Source organism: Eumetopias jubatus, unplaced genomic scaffold, assembly GCF_037043125.1.
Source record: "Eumetopias jubatus isolate StellerSeaLion01/CBP00866 unplaced genomic scaffold, mEumJub1_p1.0 scaffold_1, whole genome shotgun sequence".
Classification (NCBI taxonomy): Eukaryota; Metazoa; Chordata; class Mammalia; order Carnivora; family Otariidae; genus Eumetopias; species Eumetopias jubatus.
Window position 1 is genome coordinate 77656749 of NW_028274807.1, and position 26490 is coordinate 77683238.

General features: G+C 40.2%; 1 protein-coding gene across 3 annotated transcripts in view; it reads right to left on the reverse strand.

Annotated features, from left to right (window-relative positions):
* LPP (LIM domain containing preferred translocation partner in lipoma) overlaps positions 1-26490 on the reverse strand; it is a 653705-nt gene that overhangs the window by 227074 nt on the left and 400141 nt on the right. For all 3 annotated transcript variants that reach the window (XM_028101192.2, XM_088025061.1, XM_088025065.1), the window contains one exon: positions 16683-17372. In XM_028101192.2, the coding sequence (XP_027956993.1) occupies positions 16683-17372 (690 nt within the window). The remainder of the gene's footprint in view (positions 1-16682; positions 17373-26490) is intronic.

Here is a 26490-nt window from a genome sequence, read left to right on the forward strand (position 1 = left end):
TTATTTTGAATCAATGCAAATGCTGTTAGTCTATGGAACAGTCGTTTTGTTTACTTGACTCTAAACTTCATTTATAAACGGGCTGGATTTTACAGCTTATTTTAAGATTTCCTTTCCCTTTACCTTTTTCTGATCAGCCATTCAGTGATGCTGTAAATTATTCACACAAATATACAAAACAATGTTACTCCCGGCATTTGTCAAAGAGTGGACATGCTTGGGTCACTTTATATCACTCTTGAGAAACGGGCCGTGGTTGGTCTTCCTTCAAGTCTTCTCACTTGGATACACTGTGCTGTGGCAGTACATTGGCTCTGAGGATGTCTGGAGCTTGGCTGGCATCTCTCAGAGCTCAGTAGTACTTTCCTCTCCAAGGTTAAAGTCATTCTGCTTAGTTCCATTTCATGGCCCACCCACCACACCTCTCATTCTGCCACTTGCTTCAAAAATGCCTGGCAAGGCAGACTGGCAGATAAAAAATGAAGAGATGAGCTTACGTCCTCTATTAGAAAAAGATAAATAGGGAACTTTCGCAGCAGATAACCTCCCAATACTGTCATTTTAGCAGGGGGATCCTCAGCAGCTTGGCATATGGGACCTGCTCAAGATCAGAAGAGAACTAGATTTAAGATTTAAAGCTAGATGGCTAAACATCAGTGTGAATTTCTGTAAATATCTTTTTACAAAGAGGTATTATGGCTAAGAGCTTGGGCCATGTGGTCTTGGGCAGGTAACTTTATCCCTCTCAATCTCACTTTCCCACTCAGTAAAAATATCCGGGTATTAAGAGCATTTTCTTCGTACATGTTTTGAGAGGACTAAATGAACCAACGCACACAAAAGCATTGCATTAAGAAATGATTTAACTTGGGTGATTTCTAGCATTCACACTTAGGGGCTTGTTTTAAAACTTCAGAACGCATGGACATTTTACTACTATAGCGTTTTCAACAAGAAGGTCCCCAAGTGATTTAAAATTGCTTCCTAAAGGGACATGGGCTCCAAGTCATTAAAATTCACTATGTAGAATATATAACATTGGGTTAGGTGTTATTTACCTACTAACTTTGGTCAGTAACATAAAGTTATGTTAGGGTCTTCATTATGCATGCTTGTCTTTATGCTATCACATGCAAAGATGGATATCTTTGCTATCACATGAGTCAGCTTTGAAATTGATCTTATTTTTAGAGGCAGATGGCTATAAATGTGGAGAATCAGAAAGGCACTCCATTAATATTGAAATTAATCTAAGTTAAGGAAGATCTTTTGATACCCCAGCTTCTAGAGTTTCTTGGTAATTACACAATCTAATCTTGTCTCTTTCCCCACTCCCCATCTCCATTGATTCAAGACTAATAGAGGTCATACCCTACACAAAGCCTTGCAAAATTGATCCACTCTTTCTACCTCCACTAGAACTTTCTCAGGGCCTTTCTTTTAGCACTTTTACAATTTTTGTTTCATGAGGGTTCTTTGTCCATATGTATCCAATTATGGGGGAAAATATCAGGTCTATTTTTTTTTTTAAATAATACTTCCCACTGACAAATAAGAAGTGAAGAATGGTCAGAGGCCATTACCACTAATACGTATCTGATCTTCCTATTAGATTTTAAGCTCTTTGAGGATGAGCTAAGTTTTAGTTGATTTCTGTATGTCCTTTGACACCGAGAAAAATGGCACCTAGATGGTATGTGTTATTTATTGAAGGTAAAATTTTAAGAAAATAGTTCTATGCAGCTATATATTAGCATTAGTAATTACAACTAAGACCCACATATCTCATCAACACTTTTTCTTAAAAAAATTACTACATAACTCATATATGCTTGGTGGTACTCGTGGAATAAACAATGTGGCTAAACTACACATATGCCTGTCTAGACAGAATTACTTTGTAAGCAGCTCATGAGCTGTTCGGAAAACCCTTAAGACGTCCCAGCATTGGTGCTGCGAAAGCAGACTTCTATTGATAAACACTTCGGGCCATTTACACAAAGACCATTATGGAGCATGCAAAGTATTGCAGAAGTTATTTCAAGACAAAGGGATAACTTGAAAAGGGTAGAGTGAGTTGATAAGAAGTACATATGAAGGTGAACAACACCTGGTATGAACAGGAAGTCTGGAAGAACTGATGTCATTATTTGCTTTTGATCAGTCCAATTGCCACAGTGGTGGAGGGAGGGATGGGGAAGGGAGAGCAGGTAAGAAGACCAGACAGATCCCTGGCTGCTTTGAAGAATGCTCCTGTGAACCTACTGACCCTCCCTCTGAAACAGAAGAGGGTAAAACCTTCACCCCTCCCCCATGTCTACACTGTCCCTGACTTTAGAGTACCCAGTTTTTAACTGCTGCAGTGCCATGAAAAAAAATGGAGTGGTGTCAGACTATGTCTTTGTTGGCTAAGTAATTAAAATTTGAAGTTTCTTTTAAAACATGCAACTTGAGTTCATCCCCCAAACTCCTACATCCCAAGCTATTATCGCTTCCATTACTGCCTGCATTACATTCCATTGCTTGCATAAAACTTTCCCTGACACTTGAGAGAGTGAGTGATGTGTCTTTTGTATTTGCTTCTCATTCAATAACCATACTCCTCCACTGGCCCTGGAGCTGGAGGCTGGGAGTCCGCTTCAGGACAAAACTACAGAACTGGGAGATAACAAACTCGATACCAATAAAGTGGCCCATGCTTTCATGTTTCTTCATATAAAAGCTCTTCTATTTACAAATGAGAAATTTCATAAGCCCACCTTTTCAATAGTTTTAAGGGAAACTACAGAAGCACAAGAGCCTATCAAAGCTTCCTACATCCACTCTGATCTTATACAGTGGCTGGGACTAACCTTAAAACAAAACCAAGCCCTGTCACTCCCTTGCTAAAAATGCTCCAGTAGATTTTCATTTCACTTAGAATAAAGACAAACTCCTTACCATGGTCCGTAAGATCTGGACACTGCTTACCTCTCCCACCTCACTGTATCCAATTCTCTTCCACCGACTATGTTCCAGCCACCCTGGCTTGCTTTCTTCTATTCTTGTCAATTCCAAGTCAGAGGACTCATCCTTGCTGTCCTCTGCTTGGAATGTTCTTCATCCAGATCTTAGGCGACCTGGCCCATCTACACTATTCAGGGTTCAACTCAAATGTCACCCCTTCAGTGACTTTCCTGAGTTGGCTACCTAAATCATTCTCTACCCCAATATTAAAATCCTTTTTCTTTTTTACTGAGTTAAGTATCACTGCCTAAATTATGTCCTGTTCCCTATCCTTTGGGGGGGGGGGTGGAAATTAGAATATAAGCTTGAAGAGGAAAGCAATATTATTGTGTTTCTGACTCTAATCCCAGCACCACAAAATGGGCAATGAATAGTTTTCAATAAAAGAACAAATGATCAAATGAAGCCACAGGTCACCCTCCAATAAAACTGATTTCTCCTGCTTCAACACCTAACTGTTTATATTCATGAAAGTTTCTGGATTGGAAGAACTACTTAATCTCTTCAAGACTCAGTTTTTATCAGCAAAATAGAATAACACATTTTAAAACTGTTAGTGTTACTGAGAAGATTGTGTGTGTTAATTCATGGAAAGTGCTTAGCACAGTACCTGACATAAATGCTCAATCAATATTAGCAGCTATTAATCCATACAGCTTTAAAATATTTAATAGTACCATCTGTCACTTAAGATTTTTAGTCCCCCTCCCATAGCCTAAGCCCTTCCAAATATTGTAATAATCTCTTATATAGGTATGGAATTTTATAGTCAAACAGTACCTCCACATCTGTCATCACACACAAGTTTCCTTGTGGTTTCAAACTCAAACTCAGAGTTGATTTCAAGATCCAAAGTCTTTCTACTATGTAGACATTATCAAAATAGACCAGGCATGGTGTGGAAAGGAGGGCCAGGAGGCTTGGGTAGAGTGGGGAGTATAAAATTTGGGGAAATCTACATAAAGTGGGTGTCATACACTGGAGGACCTCAGAGCTTTGTGCCCTTTCCCACATAATAGCTATCTGGATAAAAAGTTATCAGAGAGAATGAGTCTGTGCTCAGCATTTACTCATTCACTCGTTAAGGCATCTTTTCCAGGGATTTATGGCTTGTCAGTCGATGGTCACTATACAGCAATGAGTAAGAAGGACAAACATCTTATCTATTATGACACATTCTAGGGGGAGAGAAACAAAGAACAAACGATGAAAATATTTATGTTAGAGGGTGATAAATATCGCAGGGGAAAGAAAAGGGAGATAAAGGCATTTTAGGGCAGGGGAGGGCGTTTTGGCAGGGTAGCGAGGGAAGACTTCCCCAGCAAAGTAGCATGTTTCAATAAAGTCCCACAGGAGGTAAGAGAAGGAGCCATGTGGAGATCTGGAGAAAGCATTCCAGGCAGAAGGTCAGCAAAACAAGGGCTCTGGAACAGGAGTGTGCCTGCATGGAGTGTGGCTGGAGCAGGGGGAAGGCGGGTGGGTTAGATGAAGTCAGAGAGTTAACGGGGGACAAAGAGAGTTGGGCCTTGTAAGCACCGTGCCTGCTTTTTTCTCAAGGGGAAGCATGGCGCCGGCAAGCCACTGGGTAGTTTTGAGCAGGAAGGTGAAATAATATGACTTTCAAGGATCACTCTATGTAGCAAACAGGCCAATGTGGGACCGGGGTGGAAAAGACCGAGTGGTAGGCAGCCATTTCAATAATTCAGGCAAGGTGGGATGGGCTTCCACCAGGGAACAGGCAGGAGAGGTGGTGGGAAGAGAAGGGATAATATTTCAGATATACTTTCAAGGGTGAGATGAAAGCATGTGCTGTGTGAGAGAAGGAGAAGAGTCTAAACAACTTCGGGTGTTAGGCCTGAGCCCCTGGAAGAGCGGAAACATCAGGACTGAAAAGGTCAACAGCCGTGTGTGGGAGAAGCAGGCTTGGGCGAGGTGATATCCCCTCAATGATGAAAAAAGCTTCACTACACACAGCACTGTGCTGTAAAGGACAGAGACAAGAGCAGTTCAAGTTGACCACAGCAAGAGAAAAACACTATAATGAGGCAGGCTGGGAAATTAACCTCAGTGACTAAAAGAGAGTGCATCTAAATGAAGATTAATCTACAGGTGATGCAAGCTAAGATCTAAAGCCTGGATGAGACTGGAAACACAGCTACAATTAAAAACAAAACAAAACAAAAAAGGAACACCAATAAGAATGCACCTATTCAAAAAAACAACATTAACAATTCTCAGTAATAGGAACTGTATGCAAATCCGTGTCGATTCAGTAACTCATGTTTTTTACTTACTGATAGACTGATCGATTCATGAATTCATGAGTTCCTGTTACGTGCATTGTACCATGGTAGGTATATAAGAAACAAAACCAAAGTAGACATGAGTCACACCCTTGAAGAACAGAAATGACTACTTGAAGAGACAGACATACAATGTGATTAAAATCCAATGGGATGCAGAGATGTAAAAATCAGAATGCTCATGCGCTGCTGGTGGGAATGCAGAATGGTATAACCCCTTTCAGCAAGCAGTCCAGCAGCTTTAAAGAAGGTGAAACATGAAGTAACCATATAACCCAGCAATTCCAATGCTACATATATACCTAACAGAGCTGAAAAGATATGCTCAGATAAAAACCTGTGCCCAGGGATGCCTGAGTGGCTTAGTCGGTTAGGTATCTGCCTTGGGCTCAGGTCATGATCCCAGGGTCCTGGGATCGAGTCTCACATCAGGCTCCTTGCTCAGCGGGGGGCCTGCTTCTCCCTCCGCCTGCCGCTCCCCCTGCTTGTGCTCTCTCTCTCTCTCTGACAAATAAAAACAAACAAACAAACAAAAAACTTGTAACCCAATACTGATAGTAGCACCACTCATAACAGCCAAGAAAAACAGAATCCAAGTGTCCGTCATGAAGGACAAATAGGATGTCTGTCTGTATAATGGCACAGTATTCAGCAATAACGAGGAATGAAGTACTCAGATGCACCACAACATGAATGGAACTTGAAAATATTATGCTAGGAATCCAGTCACCAAAGACTATATATTGTTTGAATCCAAATGTCCAGAAGTGGCAAATCTATAGATACAGAAAGTATTAGTAGCTACCTAGGTCTGGAGGATTTGAGGAAAATGGGGAGGGAGTGTTAATAAGTGTAAGTTTTAAACTTTCTGGGATGAGAGATTGTGATGATGGTCGCACAATTTCATGAATATACTAAAAACAATGGATCAAATTGTACATTTTAAGTGGGTTAATTCTACAATGTGAATTCTATTTCAACAAAGGTATTATTTATTTACTTATTATTTATTTTAGAGAAAGAGAGAGAGTGCAGGAGCTGGGGGAAGGGCAGAGGGAGAGGGAGAGGATCCTCAAACAGACTACCCCCTGAGGGTGGAGCCGGACAGAGGCTGGGATCACCCCAAGATCAGGACCTGAGCCGTAATCAAGAGTCAGCTGCTTAACTGGCTGAGCTACCCAGGAGCCCCAAAGTTATTATATACTTAAGATAGCTACTAAGATGCATGTTACGGTAAAAGAACAAGAAAAATGTTATGAGAAAATTCAGAGGAATGACAATAATATGTGGGGACTGGGTGAATGAATGGTCAAGATTCTCCAAGATTTAATACTGGAGATAGATCCTGAAGGCTCAACAGAAGTTTACCAGGAGGGATACAGAATCCATTCTGCCAAGTAGCAGGATTTTTGGTTTTGATATTTAATCCTTTCTTCCCCAAAATTACCACCGACTATCGTAACAACCCCCAGCTCAAGATTCTTAATCTACTGGGTAAGAAAGAATAGTTGAGAAATATTCAAGAAGTTTTAATGAGAATCTTAATTTTGCAAACTGCTTCCGTATTTTGATAAGATGTCAGTAAACTTCTTCTGTAAAGTAACATACAGTAAATCTTTTGGGCTTTGAAGACCATACAGCCTCTGCTGCAACTCTCAACTCTACCACTGTAGTCACAACGCGCTCATAGGTAACACATAAATAAGTGGACATGGCTGTATTTCAATAAAACATGACCTACACAGGTGATGTGTGAGATCTGCCCCATGGGGTGCAATCTGCTGGGTCCTCGTCCATATTCCCCAGCTTGCCTTTCTGAACTCTTTTCCAGTTCTCTGAGGTTCACTAGAAATTTTTCTGCCTCTGCAGGGACCCCTGACACCAGTTTTTCCTAGAGACCCTGCTTATTTAATGCTTTCTGTTTTTTGAATGGGATGGATAGCAGGATTGAAAACTGCATTTCCTCTGGTAAAACTTAGGAATATTTTTACAGTAACTCTCCAAATTTTTGTTAAAGATGATAAGTATAAGCCAGGAAAAACAAGAAATATCTAACAGATCCAAAATGAATACAACTAGCAGTCTTACACCCTCTTAGTCTATATTTTTCACAATAATCCCTAAAGGTATGTCAAAAATTAACATGGTGTCCATGGTTGAGGAGATATAAATACACCAAATATTTATGAAGACTGAATAAAAGGGTATCTTTTAACTTGAACTTATATTAGGTTATAGTTCCAACTGCTTCAATCTTGATATAGTATTCACTGAATTTGGGGGTTCAAATAATGTTAAATATATGTTATGTCTCAGAAATACAACTCTAAAGTTGTACTCTCCAGACTTCTGGGCCCAAGGGATATTTGATATTTGAGTAACTGCTATGAGCTACATGGAGGCAAGTGCTATGGAAAGGAAGAATTCTGGGCTACCAGTCAGAAGACCCAATTTCTCACCCTATCTCTGACATTTGGTATTAGTGGGATACCAGACAAGTTGCTCCTGGACACGATAAAGAGTTTTCCGCATATATGAAAGCGTTGGGTAAAATTTCATAAGGGGTTATAAAAATGTTACATGTTATTATTCTCACATATTTCAAAATGGTATTTTAAGTAAGTAACCTTCTGAAGTAAACCAAATTTATTTTCTGAAGAACATTCACTGAATTCCAAGGATAAAATAGAGCAAACACCATATTATTTGCCAAGAGTGTATCTAAAAGTTGAGTTTTCCATATTCCAGAAAATCAAAGAGCTAAAATAACAAGTAAGTCTTTATTACTGGGCATTGGCACTTTTGGAAAGTCAACTACTTGACTTTCACTATGGGAATATTTCCTAATACTCTGTGTGTAAAATCTTTAAAAGTATGTAGATTCACCACTAATCATTATACATCAATAATGGGCAAACTTCTTTGTTTGCTGGGGAAGGGAACAACTGTAGTCTGTCCCCTGAGACAGGACAGTATGAGTGTCTGCAGCTGGCCACGAAAAAAAAAAAAGAGAGATTTCTACAGGGGCATTATCATTTAGTTGGGTAGTTCTTTTACTATCAGACTGAAACAGAACAAAGATAAAACACTGGTAAATTGAAGTGAGTTCTCTTAGCTCTATAAATGCAAAAAAAAAAATTACATATTGTTAGGAGCATTTGTTTAAAGTGATTTATTTAATTTTCTACAAAGATTAGGGACCTGGGATATTTCTAAATATCTAAAACCCTGAAGAAATAGGATTAGCAAAATGAATAATATTCAGAGACATTTCTTAGTGTATGAGGACATCCATTCTGATGATAAATTTTAGAGTCAGGGGAAGAAGAAATTATGGACTGAGTCCAAACCATATGGACCCTAAGAACAAGTCTTTCCACAGGAGGAACAACTATGTATGAGACAGAATGAAGAACACTGAAATGGCAGCAATTTTCTGGGATTAGACAATGTATAAAACTGATGGGGAGATCTAAGGCTAGGTATAAGCTCCTTTTGGCAATAACCATCCCACGTTTTAAAGCTCCTTTTCCGATTTCACCTGTCCTGAGCCAATGCAGAGGAACTGTGGTATAAAAAAAGCATGAGTTTTTACTGAAATGTGCCACTTACTGGTTGTATAACTAACTCTTCAAATCACTATAACACTTCAGGCCTCTGTTTTCTTGTCGGTAAATTTAGGGAATTATGATCTAATAATTCTGAAGGTGACTTCTATGTCTGACAGTTTCAGTAGGCTAGTCTAGAGAAGAGAAGGGTAAAGGTTTATTAGTTTTTCCAATTTACATTCTTCAATCTTGTGAAAAACTGTTTTTTCTTCAACCAAAAAGACACATTTTCCAAATACAGGAATTTGGTGGATAGACTCTTATCCACAGAGGAAATAAACAATTGAATCAACAGTGTATTTGCTGATGAAATGATCAGGTAGAAAAGCCAAAGGAGTCTTAAACAAGCTCGTAGAACTGTTAAATTTAGCAATATAAGAAAAATCTATAATACTAACAGCCAACAACTACAAATTGAAATTTTAAAAAAATACCATTTCCACTAGCATTCAAAATGTGAGATGCTTAAGGATAACTTAACAAAATATGTGTAAAACTATAATACAATGTTGCGAGAAATTAATAAAAATCAAAATCAAATGAGAGATATACCATGTTCATGGGTAGGAAGGTAACATTGTTACAATATAAGTTCTTTTCATATGGATCTATAGATTCAACAAAATCTGAATCAAAATCATAGCAGGCTACTTGTGGAAACTGACAAGCTGATGCTAAAACTTATATGGAAATGGAAAGGATTTAGGATAATCAAAACACTTTCGAAAGAACAAAGATGGAAAATTTGCACAGCCTGATTTCAAAATCTACTATAAAAGTCAGTGATAAAGGTAATGTGGTATTGGCTGAAAGATATATAAATTAGTGGAATGGTAGAGAGAGTCCACATAGACCTGCACATATATGGCCAACTGATTTTTGTCAAATGTGTCTAGGTAATTATAGCCCTAAATTGGTAAATTTAGGGTAAATTATCTTAAGGTAAGGTAAATTATCTTAAAAAAAAAAAGGCAAGAATACAATCTTCATGACCATAAGGAGGCAAAAATACCTAAGGAAAAAAAAAAAGTATGAACTATAGAAGGATAAAAGTGAAAAACTGAACTTGATCAAAATTAAAAACTCATGCTGTCCAGAAAACGACATTAAGGAAATGAAAAGTCAAGTCACAGACCAGGAAGAAATACGGGCGATGCATATACCTAAGGACTCTTCCTCAGAATATACAAGGTACCCTTACAACTCTCAATAAGAATAAACCATTCAATTAAAAAAATGGGCCAAGAATTTGATGACACTTCCCAAAAGAAGACAAATGATGGCCAGTACGTACATAAATAATAAACATTCCATATCATTAGTCAAAGGGGAAATGTAAATATAAACCATAAATAGATGCATCTATATGGTATGAAAATAGCTAAAATTAAGAAGACTGACAATGGCAAGTGTTGCCAGGACTGAGGACCAACTAGACCTCTCATACAGTGCTGGTGAGAATGTAAAATGGTGCATTTAAGAAAAGTTTGGCAGTGTCTTAAGCAGTTAAATGGTTAACCATATGACTCAGAAATGCCTCTGCTGGGTATTTTACAAGAGGAATAAAAACTACGTCCATACAAAAACTGGCACATGGATGTTCACAGTGGCCTTATTCATAATTCAAAATGAATTTAAAAATGTGCCGAAAGAAATTAACGGATAAGGAAAATGCAGTACACCCATACAATGGAATAGTGCTTAGCAATCAAAATGAATGACTACTGGTATGCACAACATAAATGGATCTCAAAAAATACATATATAATGAGTAAAAGCAGCTCTGACACAGGAGTGCATACTATGATATGATCCATTTATACAGAATTCTGGAAAGGAGAAAAGTAACCTATGTTGGAAAGCAGAACGGTTGCCTGGGGCTGAGGATAAAGGCAACTGAATGCAGCAGGGCATGAGGGAGCCCTATGAGGTCCTGAAATGTTCTCGAGATTGTGGTGGTGGTTACATGGGTGCATACGTATGTCAAAGGCTCACCTCAAAAGGTTGATTAAAGAATATGAATCAACAACTTCCATGGACATTTTTGGCAAATGGGGAAATAAAGATTGTGTATGTAACAGCATACATATACACATGCATATTCCAGAAGGAGTGTAAAATGTTAGCACCATGGTGAACCTGAGAAATTAGCTAGCTACTTTGGATACTGAGTTGCTGATGTGACAATGCTTGTGTTCCTGAGGTCACCTGATATAACTTGGTGCAGTTAGGTTTGGGTTTTGGCATGTTGCTGAATAACCAACCTACTAAGTGCCACAGCAGGGTTATGCTCCTTATTTCCGTAGGATACAGGAAGTTTCTTCAAGAATCTTTATTAAACAAGAATGTGTTATGATGTACTGTTTTAGTTACTCTGGAGGAGACAGGGTTATTCATCTCCATCCCCTAAATCATAGAGTCCAATATATGCTGGGGCAGAGGCTGGTGGAAGATCAGTACACACGACTCTAGTGTCGGAAGAGTGTGGAAACTTCCAAAGGAAAGGGTGAAATAATGCACAACTTGATTTTACAAAGAGAAGACATCACAAGAGAGATTAACACATTAGCTTGGTCTTCATAGGTCACATTAGATGTACAGATATTTTATTTATTTGGGGGAAGGTCTGAGAAGGCCTTGCAGGAAGGAGTTCCATGAGGAAAGCTACAGAGATGAGAAATAACCAGGAACATAAGTTCTCAGCTGGAAGTCGGGAGGCTTCAAGGGGGGAGATGAACCTGGAAATCCAGGCTGGGGTTTCAATTAATTCCGTAACTGGCTGGGAATTTTTGAAGGCTTCGGTTTTTTGGGTTTTTGTTTGTTTGTTTGTTTTTAAAGGCAATTATCCCCACACTAGGCAGAGTGTGTAAGGTAGAAAGATTCATCTGCTCACACATGAGGATGGACAGGTGTGTGCAGAGCCTAGAAGTGGAGACACCCATTAAGAGGCCATTTCCATAACTCAGGTGAGAAATTAGGACACCTGAAATAAGACGGTACCAAGGGGATTTAGATAAACCAGATGTGTGACACTGTGAGGTAGAAACAACAGGGTAAGTTGTACATGGGTGATGCGGAAGAGGAAGTCCAGCCCCAGGGCCCCGGGCCTGGATGTCCAGCAGGGATGAAAAGGGTTCTTCCCCTCCATTGGCTGGTCTGAAGGCACTGCACCACAACTGCCTAAGCCCACTTACATGCCTGCCAGCAAGTAGGGCCACGGTGGAGCCACGTCCAGGGGTTGGTGATGCTGATGTGGTACTTCCCAGCATCCGAACACCAAAGCATGCCGACACGCATGGCTGACTAAGGGGAAAGCATGAGGACAATATTCAGAAGACCCACATCGGAATTGTGGTCCTCCCATGAATCTGACACATGATCTGTAGAGAGTGACTCTCAGTCCCAAGCTTTTGAACCCTCGTGGATTCTGCGGGGTCCACAAAGTACTTTGGAAACTAAAAAACCCTGTACAGAGGGGGATTACTAATGTTCTTGTCACTGGCCTCATCAATCTCTTCCATCGTCATCTTTGTATGGACCCAGGTATTAGCGCCTGACCTGAGGCATCTCTCTACATCCACCCCTCTCCCCACCCTAACCATCTCTTCTTTTTTGTTTCTCTGATCCTGGAATTGAGAGCTAATTAGTACAAGGATTACCATAAACAAAGCTTTCTCCAAAATACTACCATTTCCTTGCAGTATACCCAATATGCACATCCATCTCTTTTCCACAGTGAAGGAAAGTTCCACATTTTGATACTATTTGAATGTGTGAAATATTACTGTAAGAACATTCTCAAATATTTTCTGAATCTTAACAAGTTACAGGTCTTCGGACCCTTTAAGACTGACCCCAAAAGTCCACTGCCTTCACTCTCTTCTCTATACCATTAAGTATTCCCCAGATTCAAAAGCTAAATGAAGAGCAGTGATTTGTTCTAACTCTGGATTTAAAAAAAAACCCAAAAAAACAAACAAACAAAAAAACAACTTTGTGTTGGATTTATTGAAAAGTAGTGTGCTGATCTCCACACTCAAACCATCATGAAGGGGTTTTCAAGAAGATGTTAAGAGTAGATGATTTTAGAATTTAACCAAACACCCCCACACTAGGTGGGCCCCCCCACCCCGGTTTCCCTGGGATGCATAGCACCTGTGCGTCTCACACACTGTGGGACAAACGCCATTTGTCTTCAATAAATCGGAGGCTGACAGAGATTAGGTTTATGACAGGGAAGTGGGTATTAAAGCTGACCTGCCCTTGAGTCACTGTGCACGCAAGAGTGATGACTGGCCTCCAGGTCCTGGCTCTGGCACTTTCAGACGGACTCACCTCATCTGAACATTGGAAAAAAGGCACATCCTGCCTCACGGGCGTGTGCAAATAATGCACAGGACAAGAGTTGTGTAAACTGTACAGCAGCTAGCAGATAGGAGCTTCTAGAAAAGAGCCTAAAGAAAAGATTCCACTGCATCTTTAAGAGGATTTCCAGTGGGAAAGGAATATTTCTCTCTTATAAAGACTTGCTTATAACAATATTTTTCAAGGAACTCAGCTCAGATGGTCCAGGAAACACATTATGGTCTACTGTAGCATGCAAATTCACTGCTCAGCACATTATGGGAACATAAATATAATCATGATCCCCCGCACTTTGCAGGTTCTCATGCTGCCTCCTTCCTTTCTTCATTCTTTTCTTCCTTGTCTTTCCTCCCCTTTTCTTTCCCCTTCTATTCTTTCCCCACTTCTTTTATATTGTAGAGAAATTAAAGCAGCTCATCTCGAATATAGGAGAGACTTATTTCTTTCACTTAAAAGCAACCACCACCACTTTTTCTTTAATGGGTCCAATGTCAAATTCCTCTGAACTTCTCAATTGTAACAAAAGATAATTGTTTTAAGGTATGAAGGTACATCTTCCACCAGTGGCTAAAACAACTGGAAATAAATGAAAGCCAGGGGAAAACCGAAATAGTCCTCATTTGGCAATTATGCAGCCCTCGGAAATTTCCAAGCCCTCTGCAATCATTAATTGATGAGTGAAGATGATGTTCCACTTTACTGAGGCTGGAAGCGTCACATAAAGGGGTCTAGAGGCCTTTTCCCAAGCTGAAAGAGAAATGTCAAGGGAGGAACTGGGATTAGAATTAGGAGCTCCTTTCTCAAGCCAGCAGTCACAGGACTAAGCCGAGCAGAGTCAGTATCGGGACACTCAGGGCCTCTGTGCACAGGTGCAGTTGAATACAGCCGTGTTCTGCTGGAAGACCAACTGTGGAAAGCCTACCCCTTCAGCCATCAGTGCCCCCACAACACACACAGGAAATACCTAAAGCTTCATCGGCCTCTTTCCCCTTTCCCCAAACACAGACAGATGGCTAAATATCAACCTCTAACCACTCTCCTTTATAATGGCAGCAAAAATACACGGTTTAATTTTCATGTTTAAAAGGCACAGTATGATGTTAAAATGCATGACATGGTTATAAATAAGTATTTCCAAAAAATTTTTCAATGACATGAAGTCCACTGATACCCAGACTCTGTAATAATGTAGTAAATCATCCTGAATCATGACCTTACGCCTCTAAGAAGGAAAATGAAGTTTTGTGCTTTCTGGTGAGTGGTTAGTCAAAGTTGATTCCAGCACCCCGACTGGATGGCTGAGGACAGATCAAATGTTAGTCATGTGGCTGGACCTGACATCTTAGGTCCATCTCTTGCAATGGGTGCTGATTTTTTCCACCTACAATACTGGGTTGGTTCAAAATGTTGAAGAGGGACTATCTGTGGTGGCCCATGACGTGATGGATAAACAGGAAACTCGAAGACTGGCTCAGTCCTTCCCACCAGATGATTCCCTCCACCTAGACATACTTTTGCCCTGGCTTATGTCTGTTTCTCTAGGTGGGGTGTTGGCATCCTTAAACATAACTCAGGGCCCATCTCTTTCCCGCAGGAACATCAGTCAAGCTGCTCTAGACAGGGCAAAACTGCATGCCTATATGAGCTTAAGTGTGGATGGCAATTTTCCCAACCTAAACTTTTAATCTTCCATAGGAGAATTTGTTTCAGTTATACCAAAGTGAGGTAAAGTTGAATAACCCCCTTTTTTCCTGACCTGGTTGTTTTCAGGTCCTCCTGGAAAAACCCTTCCTTGAAAACTGTAATGTTAATGAAGGGCAAGCCTATCCAGCTTGGCTATTCTGGATAAACTTTATTTAAAAACAAAACAAAACACAAAACCCTTAAAAATTTTCTTTGCATGGAGAGATTTTGAAAAGAAAGGCCTTCCAAGAGTAATGTCTCAAAAACACACAACATTTTAACTGGGAATCTTCATGTTGGAGAATGACCATCGCTGGTTCACTTTCATGTAATGAGCATTCATAAGGTTAACAGGTGCCTTCAGCTACTCACATGCCCCACTGGGAAGGGTTCTTTTCCTCTAAAGAACCTAAGCTTCTTTTGGAACACAATTAATAGAACAGATGCTTTCACGTGAGAATTGTGATTTAGCAAACACCTTAGCTGGAGAGCAAGGGCCTGACAAATTTTTGTTATAATGTTGAAAATGTGAATAGGTGTGTCTGGAAATTGACAATCTTAAATGGGTAAAGAATTATACACACACACACACACACACACACACACACACACACACACACTTCCATAATCCATCTCAACAATTACCATTTAACTTTCAGCTAATGAAGGGCTCTCCAGGTTCTGATGTCTCACAGCTCTAACTAAAAGGGAGGGCTCAGTTCCAACCCATTAACTGGAAACTAGCTTCGTTTCTCCATCACATCCCTTCCAAGTAATTCTCCTTGGTTCCTCTTGTCAGGGTGGGAGGAAACATCATCACGTTGGTTCTAGTACTTACGGAAAATCCAAGTTGTAGGTGAGTAGGTATGTGTAGTATTATATCTTAACCATTCACAGGAAGTAACTGAACGTGTTGACTTAAAAGACATGCATACTTGCCATTAAATCAAACCACTGTCATAAAGAACTTTTAAAAATTTCCTAATATAGTTAAAGCCTGGAGAGGAAGATTCTTCCTGGAGGATCCGTGGTGGGAATAAACAAGAGGCAACAAACGAGTGCCATGATACTGCAGCCCCTTCCCAAAGGAAACTAGAAGAGGCATCTGCATTATCTTGAATCCCCTTGACCTCACCCACCTCCTAGGCCCTGGGCCACTTGTTCTGCCCCAGCAGTCCTGGGCTCATTCTGCCCAAGGCAGAACCCAAAGCACCTCCTTGGCTTGGGTTCTGACTGACTACATGAGACCACCTTGACAGCACTGCATCTCCTGTGCCCTATACACCTCTTCCCTACAATCCTGGGAACATCCTGTCCCCACTAACGTACGAGATACTGCAGATCTATTCAGAGCCCAGGTAAATGTAACGTCTAAGTGGGAGGACATTTTTGAACCACAGAGAGAAGCTGGGAGATAAACTATTTTCCCTTCCTCTCCCTGAACAGACTGTCCTGATGTGTTCATATAGAGTCTTTTGGAAGATGATCCTCAAGACTGAACCAACTGGTTGTACTTGATCCTAAATGGTAGCCATACTGATAACATACCCTGCATAGATCTTCCCCCTTTCCTGCTTCACTCATACTTCCCTGGGACTCTACTTCCTAATGACATAAAAGGAGCACATACACTTTTGCCTTAGGCTCTGCTTTCTGGGGAAAGCAGGCCAAGAAACAATCTCCTTCAGTGCCATCACCATGTGAGTGAGCTCCCTACCTTTTGTTGCAGTGGTGGTGCGCACGGTGCTGAAACAGGATCTGTGATATAGGTCTTCTTGGGACCAGCAACTGGATACATCCCAGCCGGGTTCTGGTTTCCTGTTCCAGAAGGAGTATACCCTTGTTCCCGCTTCCAGGTATTTGGGTGACCTTGTTGACCATAAGCCGGATCAGAGTCATTTTTGCCCCCATAGCCAGGCCCTGTGGGGCAATAGGCTTCATAGTAACGTCCTTGGTTGGGGGTGTACCCATACCCAGACTCAGGCTGAAGTCCTGGCGGTGGAATATATGCATAATCCATGCCCCCCCGTGTTGAAGGAGGTGGGCACTGCCCAGAGATAGAACCTGGTGGAGCGTTATAGCCCTGGGGTCCCGGGCCTGGGCCATAAAATTGTCCCGATGAAGGAGAAGCCATGTAAAGAGAGCTGGGCTGGGCTGACTTGACTTGCACATTGAAGGTAGGCCTGGAAGGGGTGGACGCTGTCGTATAGGAGGCAGGGACCGGTGGAGGCTGGGGTTTTAGTGTTCCGATTGGTGCCACGGGGATGGGTCCAGCCTGGGGTGCAGGCTGTGGTTTCAATGTAGACTTTTTGGTTGCTGTTAGAGGGGGTTGGTTTGGTATAACCATTCTTTTGTGTCCTGTGACAGGGGTGGAGGCTGGAGGAGAGGCTGTCGAACTAGCAGAGCCCTGAAGTGGGAAAGAGAAAAAAATAAAAAGGGCAAAGATTACCATCAATGAAAAATAATAACACAGAAATGAACACATATTAGGCACTATTATTATCTCATCTTAACTCTGTAAAATACAAATAAGGCATGGTTCCTGCCTTCTGAGAATTCACATATGAACACAAAAACATGTGTATTTTTGAGTACCAGCAATGAACAATCTGAAGAAAAAAAAATCAAAAGAAATGATTCTGTTTACAATTACATCAAAATGAAAAAAAAAAAACTTTAGAATAAAGCTAATCAAAAAGGTTAAAAGACTTACACCAAAAAGTAAAAATGCTGCAGAAATAAACTGAAGACATAAATAAATATAAAGACATCCGGTGTTCATGGATTGGAAGACTTAATATCCTAGAGATGTTAATATTACCCAGAGTATTCCACAGACTTAATGCAATCCCTATCAAAGTTCCAATGGAAATTTTATAAAAATAGAAAAAAAATCAGTCTAAAATTCATGGAATCTCAAGAGACTCCAAATAGCCAAAACATTCTCAAAAAGGAAGAACAAAATGTAGATCTCTCACTGTCTAATTTCAAAACTTATTACAAAGCCACCATAATCCAAACAGTATGATAGTGGCATCAAGATAGACACACAGACCAACAGATTAGGACAGAGAGTCCAGAAATAAACTCTTGCATGCACAATTAATTTCTGACGAGGGTGCCAATGTCATTTGTTTGGGAAAGGATAATCTTTTCAACAAGTAGTTCAGAAAACTGGAGACGTACATGGAAAAGAATGAAGTTGGACCCTTACTTTACACTATTTTTAGCTCTAAATGTAAAAGCTAAAACTATACACACACACACACACACACACACACACACACACACACACATATAAACTCTTAGAAGAAAACACAGGGGGGGAAAAAAACAAAACTTCATGACACTGGCTTTGGCATTTTTTTTTTTTTAATTTAACACTGAAAGCACTAGCAATAACAACAAAAATAAACAGAACAATGTGATCTCAATCAAATTACCCAAAGACTTAGTCACCATTCAGGCTAAAAGGAGGTACCAGAGAAAGAGAACAGAGGACTGGGCCAAGGGAACAGAAAAAAGTAAAAGCAAAGAGGGGTGTTGAGAGAAACAAAGACCCTCAGCACAATCAAAAAGATGCTAAATTTTAGACCAAAAATTCCTGTCAAAGAGTGATTTACCAAAGAGAACTCAAATGCAGACTCCTCCTCCTTTTCTATCTGCCCAATTTCTACTGCATTCATTCATTCAATTCAGAGACACTTACTGAATACCCTAAGAATGTGTAAGGACACAGAGATGAAAAGATCTCACTGCCAAACTATGAGAGGTCTTGGTTAGGATGGGGATAAGGAAAGGCTCGGGGAAGGCTTAGAGATTTAAACTTCCGTCCTTAGGCATTAGTCTATTAGGGATCCGAAAATATGCCAATGACAGAATGTTTTCAGTTTACTCTGAGTTACTATGATTAGATTTGTTGCTGTAACAAATGAATGAGCACACCCTGATTTTGTTTTTTATTAATTCCCAAGCAAATTAATGTATGCATAGAAAGAGAGAATGCAAGGTCTTCTATTACTTTAGTGTCATTCATCCACACCAAGACACTATAGATATGTAGCTTGCTGGAAAGATGCTGCTAAACTGATTCTTCATGCCCACTCCCCTTCTTCATTACTCAAAGAATTGCAATTCTATTCAAGGTAACAATGGGCCCAACTTAAAATACTTCCCTTGACTAGGCTGTAGGATAGGAGTTGCCTTGGGACACAGTTCTGACCAATGAGATATATGCTAAGCATTTCTGGGAAAACTAACACTCTCCCGATTAAGCATCATCCCCTACCTACTTAGCCCATTCCTCTTTCCTGCCTGATATGCAGATACGGGGTCATAGACAGGGCAGCTATCTTGCCCCCTCCATAATATACAAGTCTATTGACTCAGACATATAGCTTTCTGAAGATAGCTTTTTGGTCATCTATGTTGATCTAGAGATAAAGATTAAAACATTCCCAGGGGTATTTGGTTAACATATAGTGATTCTCAACTGGAGAAGAAATCACCTACTGATCAGGGAAGTGTGGGAATGAGTGGGGATAACCTGATTGTCATGGTGACTAGGGGCTGCTATTATCATTGCATGGGCAGGCAGCAAAACATCATTGTCAAACCCAAGATGGCAGCGGTGCTCCTGAGGAAAAACACTGATTGACTCTTGGAGCACATTTCTTCTGTCAACCTACCTGGGAAGTGCCCAGATGTGAGCCAAGGAGGTCACCAGTCCTCTCTAGCATCTCTCCTCTACACCACTTGTCACCTCTTCGTTGAAATGACTGCTCTCCCCCTTTGTCCCCTTGAGCCTAGAGGACATGACAGCTCTGACTTGGCTAGCTCCAGATTATCGCTCTGTCCCTTCAGGTGTCTCTCTACCCAAATGGCCTGTGTACACCCCGCATTTATAAATCAGCGTGCTACCATTTGTGTTGGGATCCTGACTGTTAGAGCTCTCTTTTCCACATTTTATGTGTCTCAAATTCTACTTGTCTGCTTTCCCGGGGAATGTGTAATTCTAGATGTAGTTCTCTAAGTTACAGGAGGCTGTTGAATACAGTTATCTTTTATTTCCCCCCCCTTTTGATACTAGCCTTTCAGGGGACAAACCTGCCATTTACTTTTGTAATTTAAGCAACCTGAGTAATATTGTCTTGGCAGAGTAGCTTTTCCCTTCTGCGTGAAGAGGGCTCCAATAGTACCCAAAAGAAAGAGATTCAGTTTCCTTTTAAGCAATGTATTAAAATATGTATCCTGAAGAAATTCCTAAATAAATAAGCAGTTAAGATCCTGACATTCTGTAGTAGAAAGCACGGTAGAGTCAGTTTGAACCTAAAAAAAAGGTCAGTTTTTTTTTTTTCCTAGTCAACTATGTCAGTCTTAAAAAATGTCAGCATAGATGGAAATGAATATAAGAAGAAATAAAGCTTTTCTTTTCTTTGATGACTCAAGATCAGCAGAAACCCAGAGTTCCTATTTTGAACACTTTACAAACCCAACTATAAATGGAGACAGTGACTGAGCAACTGGGCTAATGACAGGCATACTCTCGGCTGCAGCTGTAACGAAGTCTGCCCCCAGAGCAGATCCTTCAGAAGTCACAGATTTGAAAATGAAAGCCAATTACATTGATAAAGTACAGCAAAAAAGACTTAATGTCAACCTCACTCCTTAGAAGCAACTTTTTCCAACACAATTCTCTTTCTCTTTTTCTTTCTTGGTGAATACAGACACAGACCCCCCCCCCAACCCCCACCCCCACACACAATTTACACATCCCTAAAGTCTTTGAAGGAAAGCGTCAGGGCACAAATTCAATAGCCATTGCTTTCTTCTAGGAAATATCTCGCCAGTAGAGCTCTCTTTGGGGGAGGAGAAGGTTTCTCACAACTTTATTATAAATTCTGCTGTGTATGTGCCGGCATGTTTCTGAGTATTTCCTATATCATAACTATGTTAGTGAAAATAGCACATTTAGCTATATTTTTTCCCCTTGCGATTTTACATTCTTTACCTCATTGGAGGTGGAAGGGGTAAAGAACAGGAATCATTTTAAAGCATATTTATTTATGTTCTTTATAGTTAAAGAAAGCTATGGCAACATTTTCCTGGCCCACATATTCAATTAAATACATAGTGAATCTTTTCTACTCACTGAATTAGTTGGCACTTCCGAGTATTTATTTTTGGCATATCATTTCTTTTTTGTTTTTGCAGAAATTCTTAAAGTTTTATCATGATTTAACATTTTTATTTTGAAAATCAAGCACATTTTAAAATTATGAATATATATATATATATATCCCCTGAGACTTGAATCTCTGGAACAGTCCTTTTATGTGGTTATTTTCCCATTAATTATTCTCTAAGGATCTTGGACATGTAAAGCTCTGTGAGGCTGCTGGGAGAAGGGCAATATCCTTGGATGAGCAGTACGTGTCTCCCTATCCCTGGGGAGTTTCTAGTCAGTTGGAGGGGCTAATACGTAACAGAAGCTGTGGAATGGATGTTCCCGTTACCAGGAAGAATCGTCTTGGCCATAAGACAACAACAAATAAGGGGTCGCTAAGAGCATCCCTCGTGCTCACCCCATGGGCCAGTTCCTTGGCTTTCTTTACGGCCAAGTCAGGATAACATCTGACAGTTCCTCAGTCTCTCTCTTGCCCCTGCCTATCCACTCCCTAGACATACCCGTACACACACACACACACACAAACACACACACACACACACTCCCCTACCCTACTCTACTACTATGTCTTCTATGGAAGCCCCACGCATTCCTTACAACTTTGCACTTGACTCCAGTCTTGTTTCTTTCCGCTACTATTCGTCCCCATCCCCACTTCTCTGAGCTATTTAATGCCATCAGTTAACTCCATTTCTTTCTCACTTCCCTTCCCCAATAACGCCACAGTCACCTACCGTGACCATCTGAGCCTGATCCCAATTTGCAAATAACTCTGCCTTGTGTTGAACTCTTTTTATGACATTGCGCTCTGTTTTTTTTTTTTTAATATACTTTAGAAAGACTTTCCAGTCTAGCCCCTGCCTCCCTGTCCAGCCACCTCCTTTTTTCCAAAATCACTCACATCACACACCCCAGCAATTTTAGGCGTATGCAGAGACTGGAATAGATCACACAGTTACGTCTGTACTCATATCTGTCAGCCAGGACCTCCTTCTACAGTCTCTGATCTGTTCCATCCAACTCTCTACCACGTTGCTCCCCTGCTGCTCAAACACAGCCATCTGGGCAGTTGCTTACTTATTCTGCAAGTCTCAGATCAAATGGTGCGTCTTCTGTAATGTCATTCTGGACTCTGCTGTAAAGATTTTGAGGTTTTTTCTATGGTCCTTCGGTTATATTCCACATGAACTTGGTACATACCCTCATTAAAACGGTTACCTTATGGTGTTTTAATAATTGACTTGCATGTTTTACAAATTGGAAAGAAGTCAAGCTGTAAGCTCTCGAAAGTCAAATTATCATGATCTCAGAGACTTGTCTTTTATAATAGATAATCCAGGAATAGGCAGCCAAGAACTAATATGTCTGTTCAACAGTGACAGCAGGGATTCAGGCTCTTTCTAGGTTTCTGCTAGAAGTACTTTACTAATCTTGCTTTCAAATTGCTACCAACGACAGTAGTCAACATATTGCCCAATGGCCCCAGAATCATGATCGTCTTTATCTGACACAGGACCTCCTGTCTTCAATTAACTCTTTACAGGACCATATACACAATTTAAAATACCTTCTATGTTATGAAGATTCTCCTGAGTTCCTGTCTCCAGAATTTAGAGTACTCTGAATACCAGACCCAGATATTCAGCTGTTTGTTTCATGGGTCTGTCTGGACGTCTCATATGCTCTTCAGGCTCAATGCATTAAAAGCTGTTTCATCATCTTCCTTGACTCTGCCCTTCATGCTTTCCGTCTGGTTTTCTCATCCACACAGGTGTTGCTCAAATGAGAACACTAGGAGTCATTCTTGAGCCTCTCCTCAAATCCCATTCAAGTACTAAACCCTGTCGATTCTATTTCCTAAATAGGGAGTTCCGTAACTCTCAAATATTTCCACATTTCCTCCTTTCCTCTGCTGTGACTCTCTTCCAAGATACCACCACCCGTCACCGGGAATTCTCCAACAGCATCCAAACTGGTCTCCCAGAGTGTACTCTTGCTCCCCCTTCAATGAATCCTTCATTCTGTAGACAGTGTGTTCTCTCAAACGCAGATTTAATCACACTCTTTTCCTGCTTAAGAGTTTTCAATGGCTTAGGGGAATGGTTTGGACTCTCGCTCCTCTCCCTCTTCTTGAGAGCTACATATTGTATCAATCACTCTCTGACACAGACCTTCTTTCATAGCCAATGTGCCAGGCTCTCTCCCATCTCAGGGATTATATCCATTTGGTTCCCCACTTCTCTCTGAATTCTAATGAGCGAATCCCTAAGAACCCCTTAAGTCTCAACCTGGGTGTCTGGCCGCTCAGCGACCTTTGCTGAGTCCTCTGGCAGAGTGAGAACTGCTGACTCCTCTCCTTCTACACAGGTCACACTTGTACGTGTCTGTTTTCATGGGCTTAGAGACCGTCCCTCTCATTCACTGCTGCTTCTCCAGTGGCTTTTTCACATCACAGCCACTAGTAGGCATTTGACAAATTTTTGAATACATGAATTTGAATAAATGAATGACTAATAGACTCCAAAAAAATTCATTTCTCTTGTCAGATTATAAACAAACATGCAAAATATGAGCTAGCTCATTTCTCTTATTACTTGACAATCAAGAAACTCTGTCATGCATTTAATGCATGCTTAATTACAGTAATCTCATTAGTCTCTCTTTTCCTCTAAATAGTTCAATGACTTTACTTTTTTAATTTATTACTACTACTATCTTTCAAAGATGCATTGAGGATGCTTATTTTCATCTTGATGGTTATATTGTGCATGCAAATTCCACTTGATCCTGGCTCAAATCTCTTACAGACTTAGTCAGGGGCCAAATTTTAAATAAACTTATCATGAAAGAAAGGAGACTAATGCATTTTAAAATAATCGTTAACAACATGTACTGCGACAAAATGCATTTGAACTACCAAGGAATTACAATACCCTGATCTCTAGAAATTTAATTAATCAAAGTTATTTATTCAATTAAAAAAACTGAAATTCTGCTATGTGTTAGTTACTGAGCTTAGCTGCTAAAGCCACAAAAAAGACAAAGGCAGAGTCACTGCACTCAGTGAATTCTTAATTACATTTTTTGGACAAAACTTGGTGTGATAAGTAAAAGCGTTTTTACTAAGAAAGAAAACTTTCTAAGGTAACAGAAGGTGAATATATACGAAAGCTAAAGTCCTACATGAAAGCAACTATAAAAAACTCAGAGCCCCTTCAGATATTTTGATTCCAGCTATTACAGTGAGGTGGAAAAATGCCTAAGACAGTCAATGAAAATGTAAATGCTAAATGACAAACACAGAATGTGAAACCAGTCATATGTGCAATACAGTTGGAGCTACATGAAATGTTATTTCCATATGGACAAGGAACAGATAAAACTCTGGAAAGGGGGTTGGTTGATTTGTTGGAACAGATTCTGGGAATTTCAACTTCGGTTTTATTTTCATGACGCTTATTTCCAGATATGTGAACAATCCAGTGATTCTAAGAATAAATTCTGAATATTTAACGATGAGTTTTAATGGCCAATAAAAGCCTGATCTCATCACTAAGGATCCACACCAGGTAGGTACTTAATAAGTAATGGCTGGATAAAGAAATAGCTAGACTTGGTTTCTGAGTCTGTACGTTTAGAAAAAAATGCAAACACAATTTACCTAAGTCAGTTAGACTACATGCATTCCTCATATTTGTTACTTGTTTTTTGCTCAATAAAAAATCACTTCCTTGTTTTCTTCAAGCCCTTAACTGAGAACTAACTTAATTTTGATTTCTTGAGTCCCCTTACTAATTATCTTCTAAAATTCAGGATTCACTGATTGATTTTTAAGTAAGCTCCATGGCCAACATGGGGCTTGAAGTCAGAACCCTGAGATCAAGAGTCGTCTACCAATTAAGCCAGCCAGGATTCAGAGCCCCAGAATTCAGGATTAGTACACACAGCAAATCGATTTCTCATTCATTTGAGCCACTCACATTATCCACTTGGGAGATGACCCCATGAGCTAGCAAACAACCTAACAGACCAAGAGTACAATGCATGAACATACTACTATACATTTCCACAAGTATTTCTCAAATCTGGCTGCACGAAAGGATCACTGGGGGGCTTTTTTTTTTTTTAAAGATTTTATTTATTTATTTGACAGAGAGAGACACTGTGAGAGAGGGAACACAAGCAGGGGGAGTGGGAGAAGGAAAAGCAGGCTCCCCGCAGAGCAGGGAGCCTGATGTGGGACTCGATCCCAGCACCCTGGGATCATGACCTGAGCCGAAGGCAGTTGCTTAACTGACTGAGCCACCCAGGCGCCCACTGGGGGGCTTTTTTGATACAAATTATCTTTCATTAGGTCTTTCTAGATACAAATAATCTTAGACCCACCCACTTGGAGAGTGAAATCTGGAAATTAAAAAGGAAAGGGGCAAATGATTCTTTGTTGAACCCAGAATTCACAACTACCTCCTTAGGTAGTGTTGTTAAAGCCGAATAAAGAGGCGTTGCTGGAGTTGGGAGGTAGGAATAATAGGAAGGGCTTACCCTGATTATCTCCAAAGGACAATGTTTATATGAGTTAGACTTAGGGACCAATGCAGTGTTTGGTTCTATAAACACCTTATGGGCAATCTGTCTCTGGGTTAATTTGATGATATGTGTATCAGAAGTCCTGATAAAGTCCATACTTTTTGCTTCTAGGAATTTAACCTAAGGAAATAACCACAAGATTGCATAACTGCTTGGTTTCTAGAAACGTTCATGCAATAGAATATATAAAAAAAAACCTGAGGGTTGCTGGATTGGTGGGGGTGGGGGTGGGAGGGATGGGCTGGCTGGGTGATAGACATTGGGGAGGGTATGTGCTATGGTGAGCGCTGTGAATTGTGTAAGACTGATGAATCACAGATCTGTACCTCTGAAACAAATAATCACATTATATGTTAAAAAAAGAAGAAGATAGTAGGAAGGGAAAAATGAAGGGGGGAAATCGGAGGGGGAGACGAACCACGAGAGACTATGGACTTTGAGAAACAAACTGAGGGTTCTAGAAGGGAGGGGGGTAGGGGGATGGGTTAGCCTGGTGATGGGTATTAAGAGGGCACACATTGAATGGAGCACTGGGTGTTATACGCAAACAATGAATCATGGAACACTACATCAAAAGCTAATGATGTAATGTATGGTGATTAACGTAACATAATAAAATAAAAAAAGAAAGATTATAATCTGATAAGCAATTTAAATAATGAATACATGAGAGTTGTTAAAATAAATGATGTTGCATTCATATAATGGAATACTATTCAGCAATTAAAAACTATATTGTTAAATGTTTCAA